The sequence below is a fragment of the Micropterus salmoides genome, unplaced genomic scaffold (assembly GCF_014851395.1).
Source record: "Micropterus salmoides isolate LMB-PRFRI ecotype aquatic unplaced genomic scaffold, ASM1485139v1 Ms_hic_scaffold_14, whole genome shotgun sequence".
NCBI classification, from domain to species: Eukaryota; Metazoa; Chordata; class Actinopteri; order Centrarchiformes; family Centrarchidae; genus Micropterus; species Micropterus salmoides.
The window spans coordinates 24,346,025-24,373,685 of NW_024040485.1; the positions used below are offsets into that span (position 1 = coordinate 24,346,025).

At 40.0% G+C, this 27,661-nt stretch overlaps 2 protein-coding genes and 1 long non-coding RNA gene across 4 annotated transcripts; 2 read left to right on the forward strand and 1 right to left on the reverse strand.

The window, feature by feature from the left end:
• The first annotated feature begins 2,032 nt into the window (after positions 1 to 2,032).
• ednrba (endothelin receptor Ba) lies at positions 2,033 to 8,460 on the forward strand. The gene is made up of 8 exons (XM_038718620.1): positions 2,033 to 2,287; positions 2,878 to 3,357; positions 4,163 to 4,275; positions 5,214 to 5,418; positions 6,003 to 6,152; positions 6,567 to 6,700; positions 6,831 to 6,939; positions 7,520 to 8,460. The coding sequence occupies exons 2-8, from the start codon at positions 2,944 to 2,946 to the stop codon at positions 7,649 to 7,651; spliced, it is 1,257 nt and encodes a 418-aa protein (XP_038574548.1). The 5' UTR covers positions 2,033 to 2,287; positions 2,878 to 2,943; the 3' UTR covers positions 7,652 to 8,460.
• A 10,699-nt stretch (positions 8,461 to 19,159) lies between these two features.
• Positions 19,160 to 20,681, reverse strand: LOC119902438. Its single transcript, XR_005444328.1, has 2 exons — positions 20,545 to 20,681; positions 19,160 to 19,573 (listed from the first exon to the last, which is right to left on the reverse strand). It is a non-coding gene; the product is annotated as an uncharacterized LOC119902438 (long non-coding RNA).
• LOC119902437 (ETS-related transcription factor Elf-1-like) lies at positions 19,470 to 25,686 on the forward strand. 2 transcript variants are annotated; one of them, XM_038718622.1, is made up of 7 exons: positions 19,470 to 19,742; positions 19,858 to 19,987; positions 21,139 to 21,243; positions 21,426 to 21,581; positions 21,687 to 21,761; positions 23,042 to 23,237; positions 23,352 to 25,686. In XM_038718622.1, the coding sequence occupies exons 1-7, from the start codon at positions 19,683 to 19,685 to the stop codon at positions 23,938 to 23,940; spliced, it is 1,311 nt and encodes a 436-aa protein (XP_038574550.1). In that variant the 5' UTR covers positions 19,470 to 19,682; the 3' UTR covers positions 23,941 to 25,686. The 2 variants fall into 2 exon arrangements, with proteins under 2 accessions (XP_038574550.1, XP_038574551.1); XM_038718623.1 differs by lacking the exons at positions 19,470 to 19,742; positions 19,858 to 19,987 and adding an exon at positions 20,203 to 20,360.
• The last annotated feature ends 1,975 nt before the right edge of the window (positions 25,687 to 27,661 follow it).

A 27,661-nucleotide genomic window follows, 5' to 3' on the forward strand; every position in this document is an offset into this window, starting at 1 on the left:
AAATGTTTCATTGACCTCTATTTATAATATACATCATTTCCCCTTTTGTTTCTTCAACACAGACTGTAGTTCTACAGTATTTTCTTACTGTATGTATCCCCAATGTCTAAAAATATAAATTCTTCTTCTTAAGAAATGTCTCCTAACACACCAGACAAAACAGTTTGGGCTGACATACAATTCAACTAAAAAAGGAACAATTAATAGGCTACTACCACCACCATCATCAGATGGATCTTTCTTTGTTTTAAATTTATATGGTCATATGGTTATACAGTCTGTTTCTACAATGCAGTTGATTTATTAAATTCATGGTCACTTTGAAATTAAAAATGTGTTTTTTATGCCCCAAATTGTTATTTTGTATACTTAATGCTAATGATGAACTTGCATGATGTATAAGTTTTCAAAAAAGCACACGTGAAATAGTACAAAAAATGAACAAAAGTTAATATTCAACAATTAATAACGTATATGGTGTAGACACAATGATTTTAAAGCTCTAAATCATTATAAGACTAAATAAATAAGATTAACTTTTTATTGTGTCTGACAGTGTTGACAAAAACTAAGTAAAGACAGGCAAAACACATATTTTATGAAAACATTATAAAATCAGGAAGTTGCACCAAAATACTGCTAGATTGGTGAGATCTTGTGCAATAACAACACACACACACATGCAGTGGGTGGAGTTCTGTGACCACTCAACATAATCCTCTAAGATCTGGTAGTACAGCAGACTACGCCATTTTAGTGAGTAGAAAACTACCTTTACAAAGATAACCATCTCTTTCTCTTGAACTCTCTTGCTGGGTTGCACATGCAGCAGGCAAAAAGTAGAAAAACACAGTGTCTACCTAATATAACTTCTTACGGCTCCACTGAGATGGTAATCTATCAAGAGAGACACACATCTGGTGCTGATGGCCGTCTGGCCTGAGTGTAACTCTTCTTACAAAAATCTGAACCTCACATGGGGGGATCAACACTGGGCCAATACAGGTGTGGTCTAGACAGCACAAGAGAAAATGCAGATAAATGTGGCATAAAGCACCTTCAACATACATACAGTACAGGAGTTTTCTTGCTTTAGGAAAGCTCATATAGTGTGTGGTAAATGCTAAATTAGTATTAATAGCATTATTATGATTTGTGACCCACAAAAGAAATACTGGCACATAGGGAGATATCATTGTATGTTTTTAGCTATGCTAGCAGCGTGGCTCTAGAGATAGCAATGCTGGTCTGTCGGTCCACCACTTTGGTCCAGACATGCAGTATTCAGAACCGCCTACTACATACTACCAGTGACTGCAGTATGCTTTATGTAGTATGTACCACATACTGCATACTGGTTTTCATAGTAGTGTGCAGTATAAAACTGTTAAATCAATTTATTTTGCAATATGCTAGGCCAGGCGTAGCAGGTTTCTGTTTTTTGAAAGAAGAAGTACACAATAGGAAGAATATGAATGTAAGAAATGTAAAAAAAAATTATTTAATCTTCTGTAACAAACATAACATTAGAGCTAGCTGCACTTGTCCTGCTACCCATAAAAAAGCCATAACACTTATTTAGCTAAGCTAATGTTTGATATCACAAAGACAGCAGCGTTAACCCCAGCGAGCTGTCAATAAGAAAACAACACAACATACATATCTTAAAACTAAAGTTGAGTCATATTTCTTGTTTTCAGGGCACTGACGCAGTGAAGGTGCTGTTCGCAGTTTCAACAATGACCAGTTGTTGAGACTACAAATGTAAGGTCAAACTAAAAACATTTCAATAGGACAAACCTAATAGTAATAATTAAATCTGTAGGAAAATTAATTGTTGATGCTATTAGGGGATGAAATATACCATAATACAAATTGATTATGAGTTTACTCTGTTCTGTTAAAATAGGGGAACTCTGTTGAACATTGAATAACTTGTGAACATCCTGCCTTTCTCCACCCCCTCCTCTACTTAAGAAGAGGAGGGGGTGGAGGGCAGGGATCAACTCAGACTCTTCAGACTGTGCATACTCAGACTGAGCAGTGAGTACTAGAGAGGAGTGAATTACCAGAGGAGCAGACTGGAGCCTCTGGATCACAGATCTTTTTCACTTTGGCTCCAGTTACAGAAGAAGATAGCTGCAGTTGGAGATGACTGGACTGTCTCTGCAGGACCACCAACCATCCGCTTTGGGGACATTTCTCAGTCCCGAGAGCTTGAGTTACTGGGGAAGTTTGATCTAAGAGGCACAAATATTGAAGAATTTCTACCTCAGATAGAAGTTAGGTAAGTAGAAGCTTAAACAGCAGGGACTGGAGAAAATTAATTGACTGATTTTGGGACTGTATGAAAATAATTGGGGTGGTGGGGGGCTGAACCTTATGTTTCTCCCCGCAAAACGTCAAAATAATATAACAGTGTTAATAAGTGTTGGCTGAACTAGGGTAAATAAACCTTATTATATAAATCATATAACTTCTAATGTGCATCACAAAACCCTAATACAGAAACAGAACTGTTCTCCTCTGCATATGAAAACTATTAACTTTGTTTCAAGGGATGGCTAAAATAAATTGATCTCTCAAACAAAAATGTCAGACTACACTATCTTCAGCCAAAAAGGCCCTATCCCTTTTCTGACACACTTGTTCCCTATATTAATTTTGTACAGTCCCTAAATTAAAAAGTACTATAATGTTTCTGCAGGTTGTGTTTATATATAGATGACAGCTGAGTGAGCTAAGGTTACATAATAAATCCTGGATCCTGGAGCCCATTAGAACCTGAGGTTGTTTTTTTTTTTCATATGAAATAATAATGCCCCTGTAGTAAAATAACAGGCTTGAGTACAGTACTTTCTTGTATTTGTGTTCTAGGCGCACTCAAAGAGGATCAGTTGCAGCCTTGTTGGATAAAAGCCATATTAACAACCAAACTCCAGGATGAAGACTCATCTCCTCTGCTTGGAGTTACTCCTCCTGGCTGGTCACATCCTTGTGGCCAGTGGGCAGCTGGAGCCAAAGAAACAAGTGCCACAGGACCCTCTTACTGTTACCCAGAGACTTGGACTCGTAGAAAGAGACGTGCAGGGTCCGATGAGGCCCAATATCACCATGCCCCGCCGCCGGCTACCTCCCATGTGCACTGGGCCCACAGAAATACGAGACACCTTCAAGTACATCAATACGGTGGTGTCCTGCCTGGTGTTTGTTGTGGGTATTATTGGTAATTCCACTCTGCTGAGAATTATCTATAAGAATAGGTGCATGCGTAACGGGCCGAACATCCTGATTGGCAGCCTGGCACTCGGAGACCTGCTGCACATCATCATCGGCATTCCCATTAATGTTTACAAGGTGAGCTATACCATATAAGTTTATGGTGATCTTTTTGGCAGTAGTTCTATTTACAGTCAATTCAAAAGTCCCTTAACTTATCAATGATTTTTTGTTGCACTATTGTTGTGTATAATTCAATTTTGCTGCATATTGGACTTTAAATCCCTCCCAAACACACACTTTCCTCACACGCACTCACACCTGAGTGTGCACATACACACTCTTAAAAAGGGGCTTTCAAGTAGTTCCTACATGTTATTACTTTTGAGGATTCTGAGCCCCTCAATATCCCTTCGTCTCTGACATATTATTATATTTTGGGCTCATTGTGTGTGTGTGTGTGTGTGTGTGTGTGAGTGTGTGAGAGAGAGAGAGAGAGAGGGGGCCAAAGTATCTGTATATTTAGGTAAGGGGGGAAAGCATGTCAAAACAGCAGGGACACAGTTGCACATACCAGAGCAGAGACAAGAGAGATAGGGTGGTATGAGGAGATACAGGGCCATATGATTTCAATTGATCTAAACTCAAATTCCAGACATGAAAAGTCCCTTATTGTGAAGGTTTAGCAGAGTTTTGCTGAGCTACTGTAACTACTTGGGTTACGATGCCTTGAGGTCAAAAAGAGGACTCACTATGTTTTCAAGAAAATATCAAAAGCATTAAACCTGACAAGGAGAAAACAACTCTGGATGTTCACAGAAACCGATAAGTTCAGATTCACGCATTTCTGGTCAACACTGGATGCCTGAGCCTGGGAAAACAATAATTTGCTTCATTCTTTCTCATGGTTTAACTCAGTCATCAACTCTCTCTCTCTCTCTAGCTCCTGGCGGAGGACTGGCCTTTTGGGGTGACTCTGTGCAAGCTGGTGCCTTTTGTCCAAAAAGCCTCAGTGGGGATCACAGTGCTGAGTCTGTGTGCTTTGAGTATTGACAGGTAAACCAGGCCACAACCAACCCAAACTCACACTTCCTCTCACATTAGCGCCTCTTTCCATTTTCTAACGCTACATCAACAGTCAGGAATTACTGAACCATTGTGGGAGCAAGGATTTTTGACCTCCTTGCTTCTGGTTGCTTTTAGCATTGCTGATCAATAGTATACATTGACACACATGACTGTCAACCAAACTGAGCTTAGGATAAGGAATTTACATCTGATATTTTTATTAAAATGTATTATTTTCATATTCATAATCTTCAGATACATAGTTTTCAAAAAAGCCTTAATGGCTAAAAAAGCTAGAATGTAGATTTCAGTTTTGTCATTTGAGATATGTGATAATCAATATCTCAGAATAAAACCAAATAGATCCTGTGAAGGTTTTTGACAGTTAGACAGCATATAGGTTAAACTTCCACTAAAAAATTAAATTCCATTAAAAATAAAATTAACTTCTATTAAATTATTAAAAGAATATAGTGAAAAATGGTGGGAAACATGCTTATTTGTTTTCTTGCTGAGTTAAATGTAAAGATTGATACCACTCTCATGTCTGTATGGCATGTACTAAGCTACAGTCAGGAGACGGTTAGCTAGCTTAACACAGAGACATGGGAGCTAGTCTGGTTCTGTCCAAAGGTAATTTAGAGCACTCATTCACACATTTTATCTTGTTAGTTTAATCAGTACAAAAACACAGAAAGTAAAAACAGCACATTGTGGTTTTGGTGAGCTTTAGAGTGGCGGTGAGCTAATTTATGCAAACTGGGTGATGGCTCTACACACATTTACCGTACAAACATGACAGTAATATTGATCTTCTCAGCAAATTCTCAGCAATAAAGTGAATAAGAGTATTTCCCAAAATGTTGATATTCCTTTAACTAATGTTCATTTGTTGGTTAGCAGAATGCACATGTTTGATCTTCCAGGTATCGTGCCGTGGCCTCGTGGAGCCGTATCAAAGGAATCGGAGTTCCAAAGTGGATGGCTATTGAGATAGCGCTCATCTGGTTATTATCCATCATCCTGGCTGTGCCAGAGGCAATAGCCTTCGACATGATCACCATGGACTACAAAGGAGAACACCTGAGAATCTGTTTGCTGCACCCCATGCAGAAATCTGGCTTTATGAGGGTGAGCTGTGACACATAGACCTTCAGAGACATATAATTCAGCGTGGAGAAAAATAGTGCGTGTTGACACAGCTGTGCACACTGCAAACCTGCACATGCACATTTATAGTACAGACACACACGGAGATGCAGATGTGCATGTTGGCACACATCCTGACTTGTGTATGAATGGATGTGAATACTTCCCATAATAGAGCGTATACTCACCATCATACTGTGAAAGCTTCCTGGTTAGATCGGGGTCAGACAGAGTTTACAGAAAATGAAATAAACTGTATATCACAATTATCACTCTCTTGGCTGACAGAAAATACTGCAGCACCTGCATGTATGTGTATATGTGTGTGTTCACAGGTCTTCCATCAACCTTAAAATAACAACAAAGATCAGTTTTAATTTCACTGAGGTTCTTTGATGAATTGATTTTTAAATGCAAGTCAACAATTCAACAATTGAATTTGAGTCAAACCCTTGAGTCCCCTTGAGATACGTTCCATTAAATTGACTTCTGACATGTTTCACCTTTAAACTCTCTTGTACAGATGTTTATAATAGTCTAGTGCTGTTCTCCCTTTTTCTGTTTAGTTTTATAAATCAGCGAAGGACTGGTGGCTGTTCAGTGTATATTTCTGCCTGCCGTTGGCCTGCACTGCTATTTTCTACACCCTGATGACCTGTGAGATGCTCAGGAAGAAGAATGGTGTCCAGATCACTCTCAGTGACCACCTCAAACAGGTTCAGTGATGGCTTTCATCTTATTTAGACCCTTTTGTTAGTGATTTCTGGCTGTCTTCATATTGAGTGTTTAGAGTTAAAATGACATGTTTAGTGGAAGAGCAAACACAAAACTGGAATATTTTATATTCAAAGCTTGACACAAAACCAGTCATACCTTCACAAGTGTGTCCTATTAAGGCTATAAAACATACAGTTATATCTTTTGACCACCGACTTTAGTCAAGCCTAACTTAACATTTCAACTTAATTTGTTTTGATTTACAAAAAACAATCTTTTAGACAAAATATTTCAAAGCAAAGTTTCACTATTGCTTTTTCTGGGTCAAAACTGTCAGCACAATCTTTTACTATACAATGATTTATGTGTGTGTGTGTGTGTGTGTGTGTGTGTGTGTGTGTGTGCGTGTTCAGCGAAGGGAGGTGGCTAAGACTGTGTTCTGTCTGGTTCTGGTCTTCGCTCTGTGCTGGCTGCCTCTCCACCTCAGCCGTATCCTGAAGCTCACCATCTACGATGAGAAAGATCCAAATCGCTGTGAACTGCTCAGGTGTGGAATAAAATATGTGTCGCACAGTGCACACAAAATTTTTTTTACTTAGACTTGATAATTTAGTAGAAAAATGAATTATCCAGGAAGGGAGAGGTAGAAGACTAATGTGTCTCTTTGACCGTTTCAGTTTCTTTTTGGTGTTGGACTACATTGGCATCAACATGGCATCTGTCAACTCCTGCATCAACCCAATTGCCCTCTACATGGTCAGCAAGCGCTTCAAGAACTGCTTCAGGGTAAGGATCAACACAGTTGTAAAAATAGTAAAGAAAGTGTCATTTTGGGAAATACACATTTGCTTTCTTGTCAAGATTGATACCACTCTCAATACCATACTATTCATATAAAGCTCGACCACCAGCAGCTTAGCTGTAGTTAGCACAGAGATTGGAAAAAGAGGGAAACAGCTAGCCTTGCTCGGTCAGAAAGTAACAATATTTGTCTACTCCTCTAAAGATTATTAACATGTTATATCTCATTTGGATAGTCCCTATAAAAAATAAAGATAACAGATTGTGGTTTTCCTGGGGTTATGTGACTGTTTCAGACGTAGTTACTTGTGGTAAGCTAAGCTAATTGACTGCTGACTGCAGCTTCAAACTGAACGGACAAGCATGTGTGTGGGATCAATCTTCTTATCTGACTCTCAGCAAGAAAGCACATAATGTCAAACTATTTCAAACTACCTACTAGGCAATAAAAAAGAATCACTTACTTCTTTGTTTTACCAAGCTGTGAATACTGTCTGCACACTTGCACGTTTCTCTTAGCCTAGGCCTTGCAATCACAATCTGACCACTTTTCTTCCTGTTCAAGTCCTGCCTGTGCTGCTGGTGCCTACCGGCAGAGATGCTGATGGATGAGAAGCAGTTGTGCATGAAGCTGAAAGTCACAGAACGAGCCTCCGACCAAAGCTCCCGTATGACCAACAAATCTACTACAGCCTAAACCAGCCAACAACTAAAAACTAGAATTGAAGTTTGGATGACTGAATGAGGATAAGGGCCCATCATGGCCTCATCGACAACATCATGCTTTTGGAAATAAACTCTCACTGAGACAAAACTCCCTCTACCTTAAAACTCTGAACACTTTTATTGACACCATTATGAAACACTGTGCACTCTCCCTGTCCAAGAAGAAATAAACATCAACGCACTTAAAAAGCTGTATTCTTGGATAGCTGGTTTTAACACCAAATATCGAAAATCAAGCAGAGGCGTGTCAGCAGTGTTATGTAAAATTGGTGGGGGTCAAGGGTCGATTAGCAAAAGGTCAGGCTTGCAGCCTGGATAGTGAATGTTACTTTGAATCTTTCAGTTCTGCATTTATCGGACCACATTTCAGTGTGACACTGTGTTTAGTGTTGCTACCATACACTGCAGCTGCTTGGAAGGGTTTAAACCCTAAAGCAAATCTAAAGTTCTTATTTGAGATTGTTTTATTTTGTTATATATTTCCTTTAATATGTATGTACTGAGCATTTTGGCTACTTAATCACTTATTACATTATAGCCTTTAAATGCATTGTCTCTGTGTCATTTCCCCACTAGTTATTGAACTACTGATGTTGTGCAATTTCAGCCTTGTGACCATTCAGCTATTGTATTATACTGTTCAATACTGGGCCTGTTCTTTATTCGTTTTGTGACTGTATTTACTCCACATTATCTTAATCTGACTCCTTACCTTAGCTGGTATGACAAGAGGTAAGGGTTTCTTTTTGCAATAAATAATATGACGAATATAAAAAATAAGAAACTAGTCAGTTGTGTACTTTTTTAAAGAAAAGCATAATTTTTCAAGCCATTATCTGTTCAGACACATCTTTTATGGCTGTCATAGCTTTGCCTGTTATTGTGGCCTGACTCTGTGCGTGTTTGTGTGTTTGCGCATGTGTTTGATTTAAGTGTGACGACAGGCGGCATCATGTGATGGTGAATGCTAACACAGTGCATTACTGTGATCTTTTTTCACTCCAAACACACACACACACACAAAGCTCTGACCTGGGAATGTTCCTTCAGGCTAAACCAGTGTCACGCATGTCACATTATCAGTCAAAGAAGCTCTCTGTCCTGTGATCGCTCACCCTCTCCTCAACTCATCTCTTCATCCACTCTCCTTGAATTTACTCCTTCTTCTTTTGCCTGTTTTTTCTATTTTTTTTACCTCTTCCATGTCCTCTACCCTTGTTTCCCTTTGCTTTCTCTCTGCATTCCTGTCTCCACTCCAATAACCCCCCTGCCTCTGTTTTTCCATTAAAGTTTCAAACGTAGTTTCAATGTGGTTTGACAGTAAATGAAACCCACCGGTGCTGTAAGCAGCCCTAAGTGAAAGAAATCACATTCAGTACATTCCTCCCTAAATTATCTCCTTTTCTGCTCCCAACAGAGGTTAAACTGATGTATCTGTATTGTGGATACTGGCACTGGCCCCTAACATCACTGCTACAAAAAAGAAATCTGTCATGGAAAGTTGCAAAGAAAGTTAATGTTGTTTGTGGAGCTGAACAGTCAATAAATCAAAGTGTAATTAGCTCAGGGTCAATTTAGCATCTCATAAAATGTGTGTGAGAAATTAAAATCATTTATTTGCCCAGGCAGCCTTGATTTATGGTAATTTAGGATGCAGTAAGAACTTCTGTAATCTATCATAGAGTTTATGTCAACACTTAACAGATTCAGTAGATCAACTTGCATTAAATTAATAGTTCGACACTTTGGGAAATGTGCGTATCTGCTTTCTAGCTGGTGTGAAGAGCATGTGAAGATTGATAGCACACTCATGTATGTACAATAAATACGCTACAGACAGCAGTCGGTTGGCCATGCACTGGAAAAACGGGGGGGGGGGGGGGGGGGGACAGCTAGCCTGGCTCTGTTGAGAGGTAACAAAATCTGCACCTCATAAGCTCATATTCAAGTATATTACCATTTTTTGGATGGGCACAGTAACTTCCTGTGCTAAGTTAACCAATTACTCGCTAGTGGTGCTGTCAAGACTGCCCAAACCGAGACCAAGTCAAGACCAAGACCGGAATTCATCGAGACCGAGACAAGACCAAGACCGCGTCGGGCCAGCAACCCCCTTAACTGTGATATAATAAGCATATCTCACGGCCTGAAGTGAGCTATTGCTTTTATAAAACGGTTAGTATAGCAAAAAGAAAGTAGGCTAACAGACGCACTACAATGTGACAGACATTTCTTCATGAATACAAAAAGTACTTCCACCAGGCTGCCAGAGGGCTACATAACGCATGGCGGTTGCTAATCAACATACATAAAAGGCTAGAATTATTAGAAAATATTTATTTATATCCATTTGCACGTTGCTGTTTGTTGTGCAGCCACTAAAAAAAACTGTCCAGCAAGTAGATTGACTTTGGTAACTTGAACTTGGCCATATGATAATATGCTTGATCCTGTGTGCCCGCGGCCAGCAGTGCGTAAAATAATAAGACGGAATTGCGTCTCTTCTTGAGCAATAGCCTACTATTTTTATTGAAACTTGAAACTTTGTTGCAATATTGCAGACATCTGGGGCAAGTAGTGGACTGCTGTGTGTGTGTTTGTGCATTTGCGTGTGAATGAGAGAGGGGAATGTTGAACACCTAATAAGCAATGATTTCTCTCTGTCTTTCTCTTACTCTCTCATTATTTATTTATCTCCGCCAGTAAAATGCGATCTGTAGCCTATCAGATCGGTTTCAGGTCGCATTTTAATACCAGGTGTAAATGGTGCGTGAGAATCCCACGAAGCTCAGATTAAAGCTTTATTGGATAGTCAGGGTTTGTCCGATACGGATGTGTGCGAAGGAATTCGACGTCATATCCATTGTATGCGCTCATTATATCACCATGAACTAATCAGATTGCTTGATTTGACTTACCCGTTTTATAAAGGGAGAGTAAGTGATTCTGTAGAAGGATTGTTGATATTTGAGCTCAACTTTGAAACAAGCACACCTCTCCCTTCAGTGTCCCCTCAGAAGCTCTGCCCCCAACTTTCAAGTCTCTGAGGTTTTTCCAGCGTTGAAACGCATTCGCCCTTGCCTGATCATCTGATACTTTTCAGACCTTTTCCTCCTGGCTGTTTCTCAGCCATCTCACAGTCTTCACAGCGCCTGGAGTCCAGCATGTTTGAATGTGCTGGTGTATAGAACTCCCCTATCACTCCTGTGCACGAGCACTAACACCACCTGTAGTTGTTGTAGTTGAAAAATGTTGCGTGGCAAGGTCCACACAACTTACAGAGCCGTGGGTTGTGTAGGAAGACCGGATATTTCTTTCGGAGCACATAAAATGGAGACCTAGCAATCCGTGGGGAAGTATTTGCTTACTTGGATTAGCCTACAATCAATTTGGAAGCTTTTGAGGTGCTGGGAGGCAGATTTTGTTAGCTTTGGACAGAGACAAGCTTTTTCCCCTGCCTCCGGTCTTTATGGTAAGCTAAGCTTATAGCCTCCTGGCTGTATGTTTTATTGCCCAGCCTTAGCATACAGACATGTGAGTGGTATCAATCTTCTCATCATATTGTTGGTGAAAGAAATTAAATGTATTTCCCCAAATGAGAAACTATTCCTTTACAGGAGTAAGAGAGACTCTCACTGCTCCTGCATACATAAACAACATTCAATACAGTCGTTCATTCTTTTCTTCTTACGCAGCTGTTGAGACTTCAGCATAATTAAAGCTGGAGTGTGGGACTTTTACATATAAATGAACTACTGTTACTCAAGCCCTTGCCAAACAAGTTCACACAATGCTGATTAAGCCTATCGCCGCCAAGTAAATCTCTCTGTATTTCACAGTATTTGTTTTTAAAGTTTTTAAATCTGGTGTCTGTGGCGACATTCCCACGCTGGTGCACCGGCAATGATGTGTTATATGCCAACCAGCAATGATTCATTTGCTGCAAGGGGGAGCCACCCATTTAAGAATTCCACGATTCGCCATTGCTGTAAAAACCAATGGTCCATTGGACAGAACGTCAATATTTGAGAAATGTTTGTTTATTTTTGATTTTTATGATAGTATAGTTTGTGTTAATATTGTTAATATTTGGCAACACTGTACTGTAAAGCCATCATGCCAATAAAGCCATTTGAATTGAAACTGAATGGCAATGACGCAACTCTGTCGCTACATGGCTCTGGAAAAACAATAGTGACAGAGTAGGCTACAGCAATGAGGAGTATGGCAGAGCCTGTGGCAGGAAAAACCTAAGAAACATCTAAGAAAAGTTTCTGATGTTCCAGATAAAAAAAAGAAAGTCAGTGTTCAAAGGAGGGATTACGGTCAAAAAAAGAAATCAATATACGGTGAGGACAAACAAGGATAACCAGTGATGTAGCTTTTCCACTTTGGACAGCACTGAGAGAAGGGACTGATGGCAGACACGGATGTCGCGTTTCTGCTCTTGGACATGTTGGTATCTGTAAAATATTTGGAGTAGGGTATGTAACTATAACATTTGTTCTACCTAAATAATGGATTATTGTCTCTGTATTTCTGTAACTAACACAAACCTGGGGCTAGGCATACATCATAAGCATGCTTCCAGAGTGTTTGTGTAATTACTCTCACTGCCAGAAGGGGAGACAAAAAATCTTCTTCTTCTTAATGGAGGACAACTCCACTGTAAAGCTACAGCTGTAGTCTATTGTAAAGACTCACGTTTATTGCTATTAGGAGGAAGAAAATAGTGATGAAAACCTGCAGCAGACCTGCAACAAAAACTTGTCAAACTTTGATAGACTTATCATGTTGGCTTGGCTGAGAACTTCATCTTTATACTTAACAGACTTTGTGGACTTTTCCTTCATTAAATGCATTGACCCACAGTTTTAGAAGCCAGCATAAAGTGTGTGAAAAAAGGCTGGAATAAAGTTTTGTGTTCTGTGTCTCAAGGGGTTTAAGTGTGAACAGAGCTGGTTTGGCCGGTCTCTGCCCTCTCTTTCTCCAAAAATTCTTTCTCCAAAGATTTGCAATCCACCATTTTGCATATTTACACAGCATGTTCGGCAGACTTGTGCCAGCAAATTGCATTTAAAAACAATTAGCAGCAATTGTATAAAAATTATGTTTGACTGAACTTTCCAATATTTGAGAGGCAGTACTTGCTCGTATGTCTTAACCTTTTGGTGCATACTGAGTAGGCCTATTCCTGCGTGCCAAACAACACCATTTGACACCTTCTTCTACCTCCTTTGGCTTTCAAGGTTGCCTTTTGATCTCACACTGCGCCTGACATAAATGTAATAATTTAAAAGCATATGCACAGTTCTTGATGTATAAGACTTGCTGGCTTCCTTCTTAGTTTTAGAATATTTATTCTGGATTGACAGCACAAGGAGGAGAGCTTTCAGTCTGGCATTGCTTCCACTAACATTTGGGAAGAACAAAGAAAACATGCTTTCATTATTAGTGTGAAAGTGTGTGTCTGTGTGTAGTTAAGCCATGGAAATACTTCAAGGGAAAAATGTTGAACCAAGCTCAAACTAAGACCCTCACTCTGCCTAGGAGAAAACAAAACAAAAGGTATGTGAGCTGGAGTCTCTGAATTAGTGCATGTGTGAGTGTCAGTCAACATCAAGGTCCATATGCAATGAGTGTGTATGAAAATGCTTTCTGCATATTTGTTAATTTGATGTGCAGTTTTTGGTCTCACATCATTGATTTCACATTTGGTGTGAATGGTTGATAAATGACACTACGACGCAACTCATCACTCACTTTCACAGATGTACAAATGTCACACATTTGAACACATGCATAGATAACACACACACACACACACACACACACACACACTGTGCAGCACTACAAGCAGCAGAAGGTGAGCAGACGTGGCCAGCAGAAGGAATTAATCAGACTGATGTACCATGGACATGGAAGTATCTATTTCCCCCTCAGTTCTACATCAGGGGATAGTCTAACTTTGTGTCACAGTCCTACACTATTAATGCACATCCATTTTATTGCTTGTCTGAAAATGTGATGACATATCTATGGGCCAGAGAACAAGACATCCAATGATTTATCAGCCACATGTACAGATGCTGAGCAGGTCGGTCAGATCAAAATACCACAAATGTGACAACTGTCAGCATCTAGTTTATGTCAGGTAAATGTGCAAATGTTTGCAGTTTGTCATTGAGGTCAAATGTGTGAAAATAAAGTCATACTCATTACAATCATAGAAGACTAAGGAAACAACCAATTATTTACATTTGATAAGCTAGAAGCAGAAACTTTTAAAGCATTTTTGCTAATACAAAATGACAATTAATAGCTTATCAGTATTGTTGCAGATCAATGTTCTGTCAATCAACAAATCAATGAATTGATTAATGGACTGTACAAAAAAATATTAGAATGGTGAAAAGGGACTGAACCATCTGTTTCACATTGTAAAAAAGCAAAGCCCTACACTGGGATATTAATTAAAGTTAATTATTTTCTTTAAAGTGGTCATAATATGCGCATTCTCTGGTTCATAATTGTATTTAGAGGTTGTACCAGAATAGGATTACATGGTTTAATTTTCAAAAAATATCATATTTTTGCTGCACCTCTTTTAACTCTGTGTGTTTACCACTCCATTTTAGCTACTGAGTGAAGCATGTCACTTCTATTTGTTTTTTGTTGGGAGATGCACGTGCGCAGTACCTAGGTAAGGACTACTAGCCAATCAGAAGCAGAGTAGAATGGGTCCTGACAAGCCGGTAATCATGGCTTGGGTTCAGCTGTATATGTTTCCGAACCAGCTTCGCAACCTAGACTGGAGCAATAGTTAGAGTGTAAAATTAATAATTTATAACAATTTTATCTTTCATACATAAAGTTTTAACTGTGCACTGTCTCTTCATCACAGTAACAACTTTATGTCCTCTGACTGCCTGGAGGTTATCTAACGTTTGGTAGTGAGGGTGGGGGTGAGGGGAGGCAGCGGGCAGCTCAGTGTGTTTTTGAGGGCGTACCACACTAGCCGTTGGCTAGCAATATGACACGTGCCGCAGATAGGTTATGGAGGCTGGACTACAATCAAGCTGTTTTCAGGCAGTTCAGGAGCAGTGTTTTCTGTGGGAAATGGTAACTTGCTTTCAGGTAGACCTTTTCCCTTTGCAAATCTATTACATACACAAAAAAGAGATATAACACAATAAAGAAATGGGAAAAAGCCAAAAAGCATAACATGACCTCTTTATGGCCTTCCTCTTTACTTAGAAAATCTGCAACCCCCTCGACACAACATGTCAAAATAATATAGCAGAGTTAACCTAGGACAACATGTTTGATTGTGTACCTCAGTATAAACTTTAATTTCTTAATGGAATTCCTAATGATACAGAGACATAACTGTTGTCCACTGCACATGGCAAAGTGCACCTTTAAGAACCGTGTCGCAAGTGAAAGTTGTCTTTTTGGCTATTAACCATATTGCAAAGGGAGGCTGAAACAAAAGATACATTTAGGACAAGAACAAGCTCTCCCAAAAAAGTAGACTACCCCCACCTAATAATTTTTGTACAGTCCCAAACTGTTTCAGCTTTACACAATTTGAAATAATGAATAAAAACAGAATTATGGCTTGTTTGTGATTATTACATAAACTGAAAATAATGCTTGTATTTTTGTTTTACTTGGAGGTATTCAGTAATCTCTCAGTAACAATACCACCTTCCCTCTCTCACCCACACATACACATATTGCAATAATAAAACTCTGCCCTCTGCTACTTTATATAAACATTACGGGCGTTAACCTTATTTTTGAGCCAAACCAGCACATTCTTGAAGCTGCCTGCTGTTGCAGAAGAGAGAAAAAAAGAGAAAAAGAAATGAAGGAATGGGGGGGGGCTTGATTTATTCTGCCTTATCAGCCAACTCCACCCACTGATATGGGATGTATATGGATCAGATGAAAGGCAGACAAATAATAAAAAAATCCTCTTCCTTGCACATGTCTGAAAGATGTTAAAATCCTAAAAACCTAATTTTGTGACAAAGAAGTGACTATAGCATTTATAAGTACAACACATATTATTTTCTTCTCGTCTATTCAGCATCAGCATCAGTTTCTGCTCTGAATAGGTCATCTCACGCTCACTCTTGAGTGTGGCTTAATAAAGCTCTTACAACAGAAAAGAACATATTGTGAATTTCACTACATGTTCCCTTTTTCACTTGTGAGTATATGACAGTTATGCACAAAAAGACTCACAGAAAGGGTAATTATGCAGCCATTACAGCAGTGATAGTGTCACAGCAATGAGAGAGCCGATGATTACCAAGAAACAGTGGCGTCATTGATCACATAGTCTGTACCAGACCTCTGAGTATCACCACACTCTGAGTTGGACAGTCATGTAAGATTCCTCCATTTGTTGTTTATTAAAAAAAGAAAGGAATTGCAAACATTGCTCACAACTGTTGTTAAGGGTGTAGGTGTAGAGTTTTGCCACTAGAGAGCACCAGGGACTGTATAAAGACAGACTTCTGTCTAGTGTCTTTCTTCCTGACTGTCTGTCTGCAAGCCACTTTTTTTGTCTTTATGTCCATATTTTTTATCAGTAATGTTCAGCCTATATCTACATTTGCCTTAGAAGTTAACATTAACTGTACAAGGCATCAAATAGAATTTCACAATATTAAAAATCCTTATCTGTTTAGTTGAAACTGACTTATCATTTAATATGATATTTACTGAGATCATCACACACATCCATTAGCTGTCCACCCTCAGCTGTTTGCAGATCGGTTGCCTGTCTCTCTGCTGCTTTACATTGCAAATACACCCGTGTTTACATTTGCTCCATAAAGACAATGGTCACTATGGGTTACCTTGACTCACAACACAGGTAACCAATCAGAACTCACAGGGGGGCAGTTCTCTGGGGAAAAAGAGGAAGCAATAACTGACAAAAGCTGAAGAGAGGAAGAAAAAAAAAAAACACAATCTACACTGATGTAAAGTCTGTGTGGCACTATCCTTGGTGAGTGGAAATTCGCAAAAGGAAACAGATCTCACGTCTGTAAGCAGATGAAGGTAATGTGTTTGCCAAAAGAGATGAGAACAATTTCCGTTTCTCTTTTGGATCCTCCAGGCAGCTGCTGCTTTGCCACATATAGACACAATCTATAACACAAGGTAAGCCCACTGATTCTTTTTCCACGTGACAGGCCTACTACTCTGTATAAAATACTAAATACAACAAAAGAAAGTAAATGCTAGTAGCTCTTTGGGTGACTGTATATCGCATGACATGTTCTGAAGGGAAAGTGAAAGTATTTTTCAGTGAGTGTGTGTGTGTGTGTGTGAGAGAGAGAGTCTCTGAGCATGGCTGTTTGACGCAGTTTAATCTCCCTGCCAGAAATGTTTGTTAAAAAATGCCGGTATATGATTTACTTTAAATGACAGCCCAACCACACACACACACATACGCACAACAGGAGGGTCGTTAAAACAGAGGTGTGTTGTGACCATCTCCACCATTCCCCGATTCCACACATACACACACACACACATCATATTTCACTGTGTTCATTTAACAAGGCCGGGTTACCCTAAGCAACAAGAGGGGCTTATCAGCTGCTCCCTCACTTGCCATACTGTTATCAGCCTGGCCTAGTTCACACATACACACTCTCTGCCCCTTTCTGTCAAACACACCCGCACTCTATCTCGGTCTCTGACTCTCTCACACACACAAGCGCACACTCGCGCGCAAACTGGGGAATGAATGTTATGGGGGCTTATCAGTGTCCTTAGGGGCCTGGCAGCCACTTCACAGACTCAGATCCCAGTGCAGAGGCCACAGAGACAAACCTATGTGACCAGACTACAGATGAACACTGGCTCTGTAATGCTAGAGATGTTCTCTATAGAAGTGGCAGGCTGCAGGGCGCACTGACAATGAACATATACACATGGCACAATGGCAGTCAGTGGCGGCTGCCGCTCGAAGAACGAAAAACAGCACACATACAGATGTTTTTTTAGGCTGTGACATCAGCGCAGTGAACTCTCATTGTCTTGCTCACTTCTACAAAACACAAAATGCAAGCTACACTCTTCATGTTTTGTACACATTCACTGACTTGCCATACTGTACATCTAGAGCCTGATTTTCAAGAAAGTAGCGATTAGTTAATTAAGTTTACCCTGCACTACAACAAAAAATACAGTTCATTTAAAAACATCAGTTATGTAGATGAAATATACCTCTAATTGGGCTACTGATTATTTTCTTAGAAAATAGAGAAGAAATGTGAGAAATTCATGAAAATGCCCATCACATTTTGCCACAGCCTGGGGTAATGACTTGTTTTGTCTGCCCAACAGTCTCAAACTTAAATATTATATTATATATTCAACTTACTATCATAGACCAAGCTTCAGCTCTAATCTCTCCTATAATCAAGCTTTGCAAACTAAGGACCATTGCTGCTCACTAATTCGAAAAGCGTACACTGCTTTGAGAAGAAAATGATCCTCCATGTCCTAAGCAAATCATTGAGCACCAAACAACTGCTCACATCAGAGGAAGTCGAAAATGAGCAGGCCATTTTGCTGGCACAGATGTTGGCAGCGGTCTGGCACAGGAACTCAGGAAGCGGTGCCTCCTAACTGAGCTGTGCTTCCTGTGTGATAACTGACCCAAACATGTTGTGCGTCTATCACGCACACACAACGACAAAGAAGCGCACTCCCACTCTCCCTCTCTTTGGCAGCTGGGGTATAAAAAACTCAGGGACTGTGAGACTACCAAGACTGTTTCAACCAAACTGGGGATTAATTGGATTTCAAATGTAGGAGCTCAGTGATTATTATTTAATTCCTTGGAAGCGATTTGTTCACAGTGGGAGATCTATTGTACACAAAACCTAAATGCTGCTGTATACACCACATGATCTTCAACGGAAAGGAGCTGAAGGTGAGTGCAGGTGTGCCAACAGTGTTTACAACATAAATCTGACAGTTGTGAGGGGGAGGCCGCTGTACAGCAGCAACAGAAGAGACTAAATTCATTATGAAGGACTGAAGAGCAGGGATGGTCAGGGCACTGATGCAGGAAAATAAGAGAAAGGACTGGAACCGAGCGATTAAAAGGAATTAACAGTGATATGATGGCAAGAGAGGAGGCAAAGAGGAGAGAATAAGGGGGAGTAGAGAAAAGGAGTAGATTTTGCAGTTTTGTTCTGAATGTCCTCTTCACAGTCATGTTGTACGTGGACATAACACCCCTGAAACCTTGAACATTGTGCAAAGACGTGAGATGTCTCAAGTTCAACACCAGCTGCCTCCCTCTATCACACACAGCCAAGGCACACATTGCAGTGCAAACGCTTCCTTCCTGTTGCTGGTTTAGCCTCTTTCAGAAGCAAGATAAGAACCTAAAAACGAGATACCGGTATATGAAAGAGAGAAGCAAACTGAGCTGCTCAGATCAGAGTGACCACATTTCTTTATTTGGACAATCTATGAAAAAGTCTAACTGGTCACCACTCGATATTTGCTGCAGGTGTGGCACTCTCACTGTGTGTTTTGCCTCTAACGGCTCTCCAACCACCACCACCAACCCCCCTCTCTCTGTTCTTCTCTGGCAGGTTCAGTCAGACCACAGGACAATTTAGCAGCCCCCACTTCCTCATCGAGAGTCGAAGCAGAGCGAGAGAACATGAGTTTCCTGTGACGCCTCTGTGTCTCTGGTCAATTAGTAGACTCACATCACTCTTCCACTATTGAACTGTGCTGCATGGAAAGAGACGGGCCTCGTCGTATCCTGAGGGAAGCACTCTGGTAGATCTACACTGACAGTCAATCGCTGTTCATCGGAAGATTCTCCCCAGAAACACTGGATCTGTCGGGACACGAAAACACATCCGTGCAGTTACTAATAGTCTTCGGAGGAAAGCTGTCATGCTGTTTTCACACAGTTAAGGTTGTGTGTGGGTTTGGGATATTCAGCCATGCTACAGCAGTCTGAGCTCATCTTTGACTTCGCCAGTGACCATGTTACCATGTCACAGGTAAGTAAATGTTACGCAGGGATTAACTTCTTGTTGAAACAAATCATGCAGCAAACATATCAGACGAATCTGACAAAAATTTTGTCTAACCTAATATTTTTTCTGTGCTTTGCAGTTGGGGGTTTACTCAGATTACCCTGCCGTGATTGTAGAACAGGTTCCCCACCCACACCTGCTTTCATATGCAGGTCTGGCGTGTGAACAGTCACATACAGAGGATCACCATCACCAGCAGCTGCTCAAAGGTCAGTGCAAACAACACACACACACACACACACACACACACACACACACACACACACACACACACGATCCAGCCTTTCTTTACCTGTCACAATAGTATTTCATGATTGAAGCTCACCTCTATTACCATGGTTTTGCAACGGTCTACCTTTGCTATGATTTTATTAAAGTCTTACTTGAGTTTAGGACCGCACATGCGCAGTCGCTACCCTCGCACATGGACCACCCTCTGAAAAATTCAGGAAGTGAAACAAAACATTCCTGGCTTGTGCCTGAGAAAGACAGTTAATAAATCAAAAAAGGATGTAGACGTGGTCAACTAGGGCTACAGCACACATGCTATAGCTTCTTCCTCACCAGTGCTGGCACTTAAAAGTAAGTTATATCACCGTATTGGGTTATTTTTCCGACATTAGTCCAGTTGGAGCGAGCGGTTGTCGTGGGGCAGTGGCGTGGCGAGGCTCGGTTATCTAGCTAACGGGACTGCAGCAAAGCAACAGTCGCAGACAGCTACGGACTACTTACTGAAAAATTGCAACCGCTTGGGACAGCAACTTACCTGCTGTGTTTCTTTTAAACATGGTCACTTGTTTTGGCAGGTCGTTTGATGGTTTTCTCGGCGGAAGAAAGTGTTTGAGTCCACAACAAACAGCTGTTAGCTAGCAGATGTTGTGTAGCTCACTGCTTCTCGGTCTGTTGACATCACACAAATACATGCGCACAAAACTAATAGCCTTATATTTTGCTGTTTGGAGCCAAGGACAAATAGGCAGTAAAGTTGCTGCACACCTTCATTTGTGGCGCGCGCAAGTAACGTTAGGGTAATATGGATCAAATCCTCTAATCACAACATCTATATTTTTATATCATGATTAATATACGTCATGATAAAATAAATTATCTAGAAAATCCACTGAGAAATGGATAAATAAATGGTTAAAGCTTTAAGCAGCATAAACTTAAGAGGCATATGTCTTGTTTAATATAGCCAGAACCATCTACATGGCTAGATATTTCTAGTGTTGAGAGATCTGGCTCAACCGGCTCTTGAAAGTCAAGCTTAATCATCCTTTATGTTCCTCCAATCTAAATGCCCCTGACTGCTAAAAATTGTTCTTGTTCGTTACACCTTTTATTTCTCTGTGGTCTGTAGTGGAGCCATGTGAAAGTGGAGAGGAAGAGACCATGGAGACACTTGTTGCAGCTGACTCGCTTCTCAACATGGACTGCCCTGACACCCTCTCCCTGGAACAATACTGTAAGCACACGCACACCTGAGCGAACACCATTCACATGCACACTAACAGAGTGAAGTCCTAATAAAACCGCGCACCCTCTGCTTTTTTGATGTAAGACATGTTTGACTGCAAGATGTTATTTTTAGACGTGGTGGTCACAGTGCTGTTCACTTTCATTAAATCTGTTTATGCCCCCCTGCAGCCCAGACCTTCTTACCATCACTGGGCGATGTCATCACTACTCCTGTTACCCAGGTGACTGTGTCAGCGGAGGGGATAGTGGGAGCTGTTGACCAGCCACGTTGGCACTCATTGCACACAAAGAAGCCTGCGGCACAGCTGCAGTCCAAAAAAAGAGGTCAGTCACTTTCTGGGTTATCAGCTTATCTGAAACTTAATTATGGCTTCTGTGATTATATTAAATCTCTTGTAAGTAACCTGCTTTTATTCTTCGACTCCTCAGGAAGAAAACCTCGACATAGAAGGGCTGAGTCTCCCACACCAGACATTATAGTGAAGAAGGACAAATACAACAAAGGTACTGTAGCAAAATTTGCTAGCTATGGACCTCATTACATTACAGACTTGCACCTCATTATGTCAATGTGGTGGCAGTTTCACATATTGATATCAAGTCTGAATAAGTGCCAGAGTCACCTTTACATAAAGGTTTCAACAGACGTTTCAGCAGGTCAGACCTAGTAACGTTTCCGTAACACCTTTAGTACGGCGCAAGTCTGAATTAAATGTCATCAGAGTTACGGAAAGGCTGCAGAGAGACATCAAGTGCATGTCTTGTTTGCCTTCTGAATACCAGCTGTAATTAATTATTACATAAAATCAGTCAGAAAATCAGGTGGATGGTAGCTGACAGATAGTTTACAAAACCCACAAACATCGTGAATGAGTGAAATTTGACATATTTTGAGTATTTGACCTGTGATCAATTTATAAAAATATGTTTGCTCCTCGTGGTGTGGAAGAGTTAAAAATGTATAGTATAGTATAACACTGCAATAATAATCAGAGCAACAGCACTCCCCCAATATATTTTTATGGATAATGAATGAATTTCCAGCAGCAGTGCTAAACTGATTGCATGTTAGCTATCAGGAATTAAACCTCCCATCTTAAAGCTGGTGAAGGCAATTTATTTCTGAAGCATGTATTGTGATATTTGTTGAAAATTCTTTACATTCTGACAGCAATCAAGAAATCCAGTGCTCTGACACAAAAATTAAAATAATCTGTGGCTGTCACGGGACTGTAAGAAGCACGGCCAATCATTTCATTTGGATTGTTAATTTTTTCCGTCGGATACTTTCCTCAAAATCTATCTGTCTCTTACAAGTTTTTCCAACGTGGCCTACCCCAACTTTAACGTCTTGTCAGTCTATGCTTGTAGTGTGTCAGATTTTAGAAATTAGTCAGCGGAATTTGCAAAAATTATTAGTCATTGATTAAGGCTTCTAAAGCATAATACGTTTTACAATCACTGAGAACACTTCCATGAAATCCTAACTTTTAAACTCAGAGCTCTTCTGTAACAGTGAGCTAGTGAGCTCTAGCTAAATACAAGCAAATGGGTCATTCTTTAAATGTCCTGTCATATCTGAATAAGCTATGTTGGAAGTATTTACATAAGTGGCCCCCATGTCTGAATGACAAAAAGGCATTGGACTGCAATGTTACGTTTTTCAGGTCTGAAAAGGTCCTTGAATGGATGAATCGCAAGGAATTCATCACTTTTGCGACACAGCTTTTACAAAAGTTATTTTACAGGTTGTAACTCTTTCTACTTCCATGTTTTTGCTTCAGGAGGAAACACACTGTACCTCTGGCAGTTCCTGATGGAGTTGTTGCAGGACCGACAGGTCTGCCCCCGCTACATTAAATGGACTAATCCCCACGCAGGAATCTTCAAGTTGGTCAACTCTAAAGCTGTGGCCAGACTCTGGGGCAAACACAAAAACAAGCCAGATATGAATTATGAGACAATGGGCAGAGCACTCAGGTATACTAGAAAAAGGCCGCTCAAAAACATCATCATAACATGGTAATTTCTTTATTTGAGTAAAATATGTGTGTGGTTTTGTTTTGTTAATTCTGAACCTTTGTGTTCATGAAGGTACTACTACCAGAGAGGCATACTGAACAAGGTTGAAGGCCAGCGCCTCGTCTACCAGTTCACTTCTCTGCCCAAAGACATGATTTATATCACAGATGGAGATTGCACCAAAGAGGAAGAAGAATACGACGACAATAGTGGCAATGATGAGGGTGTGAGTGACGACTCTGATGACAGCACAATACCTTCTAGTGACCAATCGGTGGCGGAGGAAGATTTACACCCACCACAGAAGAAAACGTTGACCAGCTCTGTCCGAGCCCCGGCTGCCCAGCGGAGCAGACCAGCTCCCAGGCCCTCAGGCCAGCGTGACACCGTCCTGCGGCCTGCCAGCACCAGCTTGATCCAGGAGCAGCATTTGCCTATTGTGTCTGCTGAGATGCTGCGGACTCTCCAGAACCTGCCGAAGGTCCAGAGCCTGCAGCCCGCGGGTCACGCGTCGGTCTTCAGAACGGCTCAGCTGCTGGGGAGTCTGTGTGAGCAACAGGCTGCTGCTGAGGAGATACCTGATGAAAGGTCACACTCAGGACAGAAAACTTCACAAGTGGAGACTCCTCAGCTGGTACCCCTAAGTGGCTCTGACCAATAGAAGAGACCGATGCCCAGTCAATCCCAAACACACACATGCACATACACTCCACTGACTCAGGACCAGTTACAGAGCTGCACTTTGCTGTGGCAATGTCTGCACACCAGGGCTTTTGTTACTGAAGTGTGTAAGAGCAGGAGTAATTGCTCTGGGATTATTTTTGTGTTTTAGACTATTATGAATTGGTAACAAAAGTAATTCTAAATCAGTACTTCTTCTCTGACATCTGAGTTGGCAGGAACTAAATTCTCACAGCATTCAGCAGGTTACTTTCTTAGAAGACAAAAGCTCACTTCCTTTATCTCAGCCTTCTGTCCGTCTCTGTAGCTGTTAACTATACAAGACACCAAAGACAGACATGCACTGGAATCTACAGCCCTTCTGCACCTCCTGCAGACACACCCTCTGCTTGCACTTAACCTCCTGCATCATGGAGCAAATGGCCTGATCAGCACACACTGTGCCCTCCTTCTCTGCCTTTACTCTCGCGCTTTCCCACTCCACATCTTTTGTTGTTCTGTCACATGCTGAATCATTCCTCTGCCTTGAAAATGGCTTTGCACTAATGTTTACCTCTGCTGTATGTTTCTTCTCTAAAGTGCCTGAAGACCTCAGTCTACCCTGTTCCTGCTTCCTCTGTTCCTGGTAATCATGAGGTTATTGAGGGAAAACATTCCATGTTATTATTTTTTAAGATCACTGAATTAAGATTTTTATTGTGAAAATGTTGAAAACAAGGGATCACTGTTATTTGTAGAATATTAATTTAGCACTGCTGCTGTTTATAGTGGATGTATCTACACAGCGGGCCTTCCTTTTGTTGACAATCACCAGTGAAATGGCCTTGTAGCCTTTTATTTAGTTAAAATGGCCTCCTGCAGAGTCATACTGCTACTATTTAGCCTTTCTGCTATGCACACACTCTGTTTTGTTGTCACACATATATAGATGCATATATGGACCTAAAGCCTTGAAATCTTTCATTGTGATATATACTGTAGGCTATGTCTGTGAACATGCTTGACTTTGTGCCTTGTTGCCATTTTCTCCCTCAGGTTTGTAAAAATGTGTTTTCTGCACAGTGTACTCAATGCAGTAAAACGGCTGGCCCTGTATAATGAAGTAATGCGAAGTTCAGTGTTTATTCTCTTCAATTCTTAGTTTAGCCTTACAAAGGTCAACTCACTCCAGTTTGAGATTTGAAAAATTGAGCTTGTAAGATTAAGGCAGACTTCTGTCAGGGCTGTAACTAACGATTATTTTCACTGTCGATAAATCTTATTTTCTCAAATAATCGATTAGTTGTTTGGTCTATAAAATGCCAGAAAATTCTGAAAAATGTCAAGATGACATCCTCAAATATCTTGTTTACTGTCATAAAGGAGTAAAGAAACTAGAAAATATTACATTAAAGAAGCTGGAGTCAAACCGATTAATCCTTTAGTATAAATAGTTAGTGATTAATGTGATCAATTAACCGTTGCAGCCCTACTTATAACTGTGCCTTTCTCCAGGGAGCCCTATGCAAAGCTGTTTTCACTTTATTAGTGAGTAAACCATTTAATCATTTTGCTTTATCTGTCTGTTGATACTGTAATTTTTTACTGATGTGGATTTGTGGGCTTGTAGCAGAGGGAGAGGTGGAGTTTCTGTTTCTTTATTTCTGTGTGTTTGCTTTCGTGCAGTCCAGATGTGTTGAAAAGATAATGGTCTATTATATGAAATAAACTTAATTTTATCATTGTCTGTGTGAAATTTATCTTCACTCATTTATTCACCAACATCTAGTTTACTGGCATCAGTGGATATACAAATAACTGCTAACTAAGTACATTTATGCAAGTACTGTACTTAAGTATAATTTTGAGATACTGGTGTGCAAAAATGTGATACCATTTTCTTCAACTTTATTCTTGTACTCCGCTTAAATTCAGATGTAAATATTGTACTTTTTACTGCACTACATACATTTTTACAGCCTTAGTTGCTTAATTAGTTAGTTGCTTAGTATTTTGGAGATTAAGATAAATAATCAACAAATAAATGTAATGTTTTATTAGGATAAGACTGTATTAATCCCTTTTGGGAAATTCAAATGTTACCCAGTAGTATATTAAGTAATTAAAATGAGCTCCACATTTACCAGCTGCAAGATTAAAATGTTGCATCAGTAATTATAATTCATTTATATAAATTATTCTGAATTTGGCCATTGTCCCTAATGAGTATGTTTACTTGTACTATATTTTGATGCTATACCTAATAACATTTTCGAATGCAGGAATTTCTAAACTGTGTTATTGCTACTTTTGAGTACATGATCTGAGAACTTCTACAACCACTGTTCCTGCATAACCCACTACATTTCAGGGACATATGCACAGCTATGGTAACTAATTGCAGATTAACATTTTACTTACAAAACAAGAATCAGCTCATAAAATAATGTGAAATATAGGTGAAACTGTTTGGGTAAAAAAGTAGGTCAAATTTGCTTCCTCAAGCTACAATAAAATGCTGCCTATCTACAGTGTTGGGAAGGTTAATTTAGAAATGTAATAGGTTACCGATTACAAGATACCCTATATAAAATGCAATAGTAGTGTAACTATTTAAGTTACTTTATTAAAGTAATGTAACTTACTACATTTAACTACTTCTTGAATACTTTTCTAAATCTCTGATGAATGTTTTCAACTGTTAACCATTTTTTCAAGACAGCTTGAAAGAGAAATTTAACTGGTGGGGCTCAACGGGTGGTGCTTTAAATTCAAATATGAGAACCAATCAAAAGCATCAGAATAGCATCAAACTTTATTAAACAGCTGTGGCTGGAAATGGCAAAAGAAGACATTGTGCACAATAGTTAATACTATATAGTTTAATACTATAAGAATATAATTGAGGAGTATTTTGTTGTGATGTATTTCTACTTACTCCACCACTCACTTGTTTTGAGGTTAATAATAAAGTGAATTTTGAAGCTCAGTGTGTAAGTTTTAGTGGCATCTAGTGGTGATGGTTGCAAATTGCAACCAGAGGCTCACTGTGCATTCACACATGCTCCTCGGGTGAAATAAGTTCTTTATAAGAATATATTAATTATTCAATTCTGACCTGTTATTCAGCAGTAAAAACTTAACTTTGTACTTTTTCTCCATGATGTTTTACATTATATCAATTTAATTTATAAATCCAACCACAAAAAGGCTTTGAAAACTGTCAACAAATGGACTCTTTTAATATTGTTATTTAAGGCAGGAAAAGCAATCTGATTATTCCGACACAACATGAATGAACCATCAGTCACTGCCTGTATATAAGAAGTGGACGTAGTCATCGTGACATCAACCGTTGGTTTTTGGACTGCTGTTTTGTAGCCTCGAGTTTGGCCGATAGGTTGTCACCATGTTGATTTTTAGCAACCGGGAAGTGACCAGAAGTGACCATATTTGGACGAGACGCGGAGCTAACGGCCGCATGTGTAGCTAGCTAGCTTGCTTCGCTAGGTGCATCTGTAATTCACGTTATTGTCATTTTAACAGGGCTGATAACTTTGTCTAGCGAACAACTGTCTTAAAACTAAATGTTCTCACCAGAGAAAGTGAACTCCTAATAAGCTTTTGCGCTGGTTAAATTTACACAGTGCCATGGCTACGAATCATCGCTAGCCTGATTGACAGGTCGCCATGGTAACGACTTGTCAATCATAGATACTCCC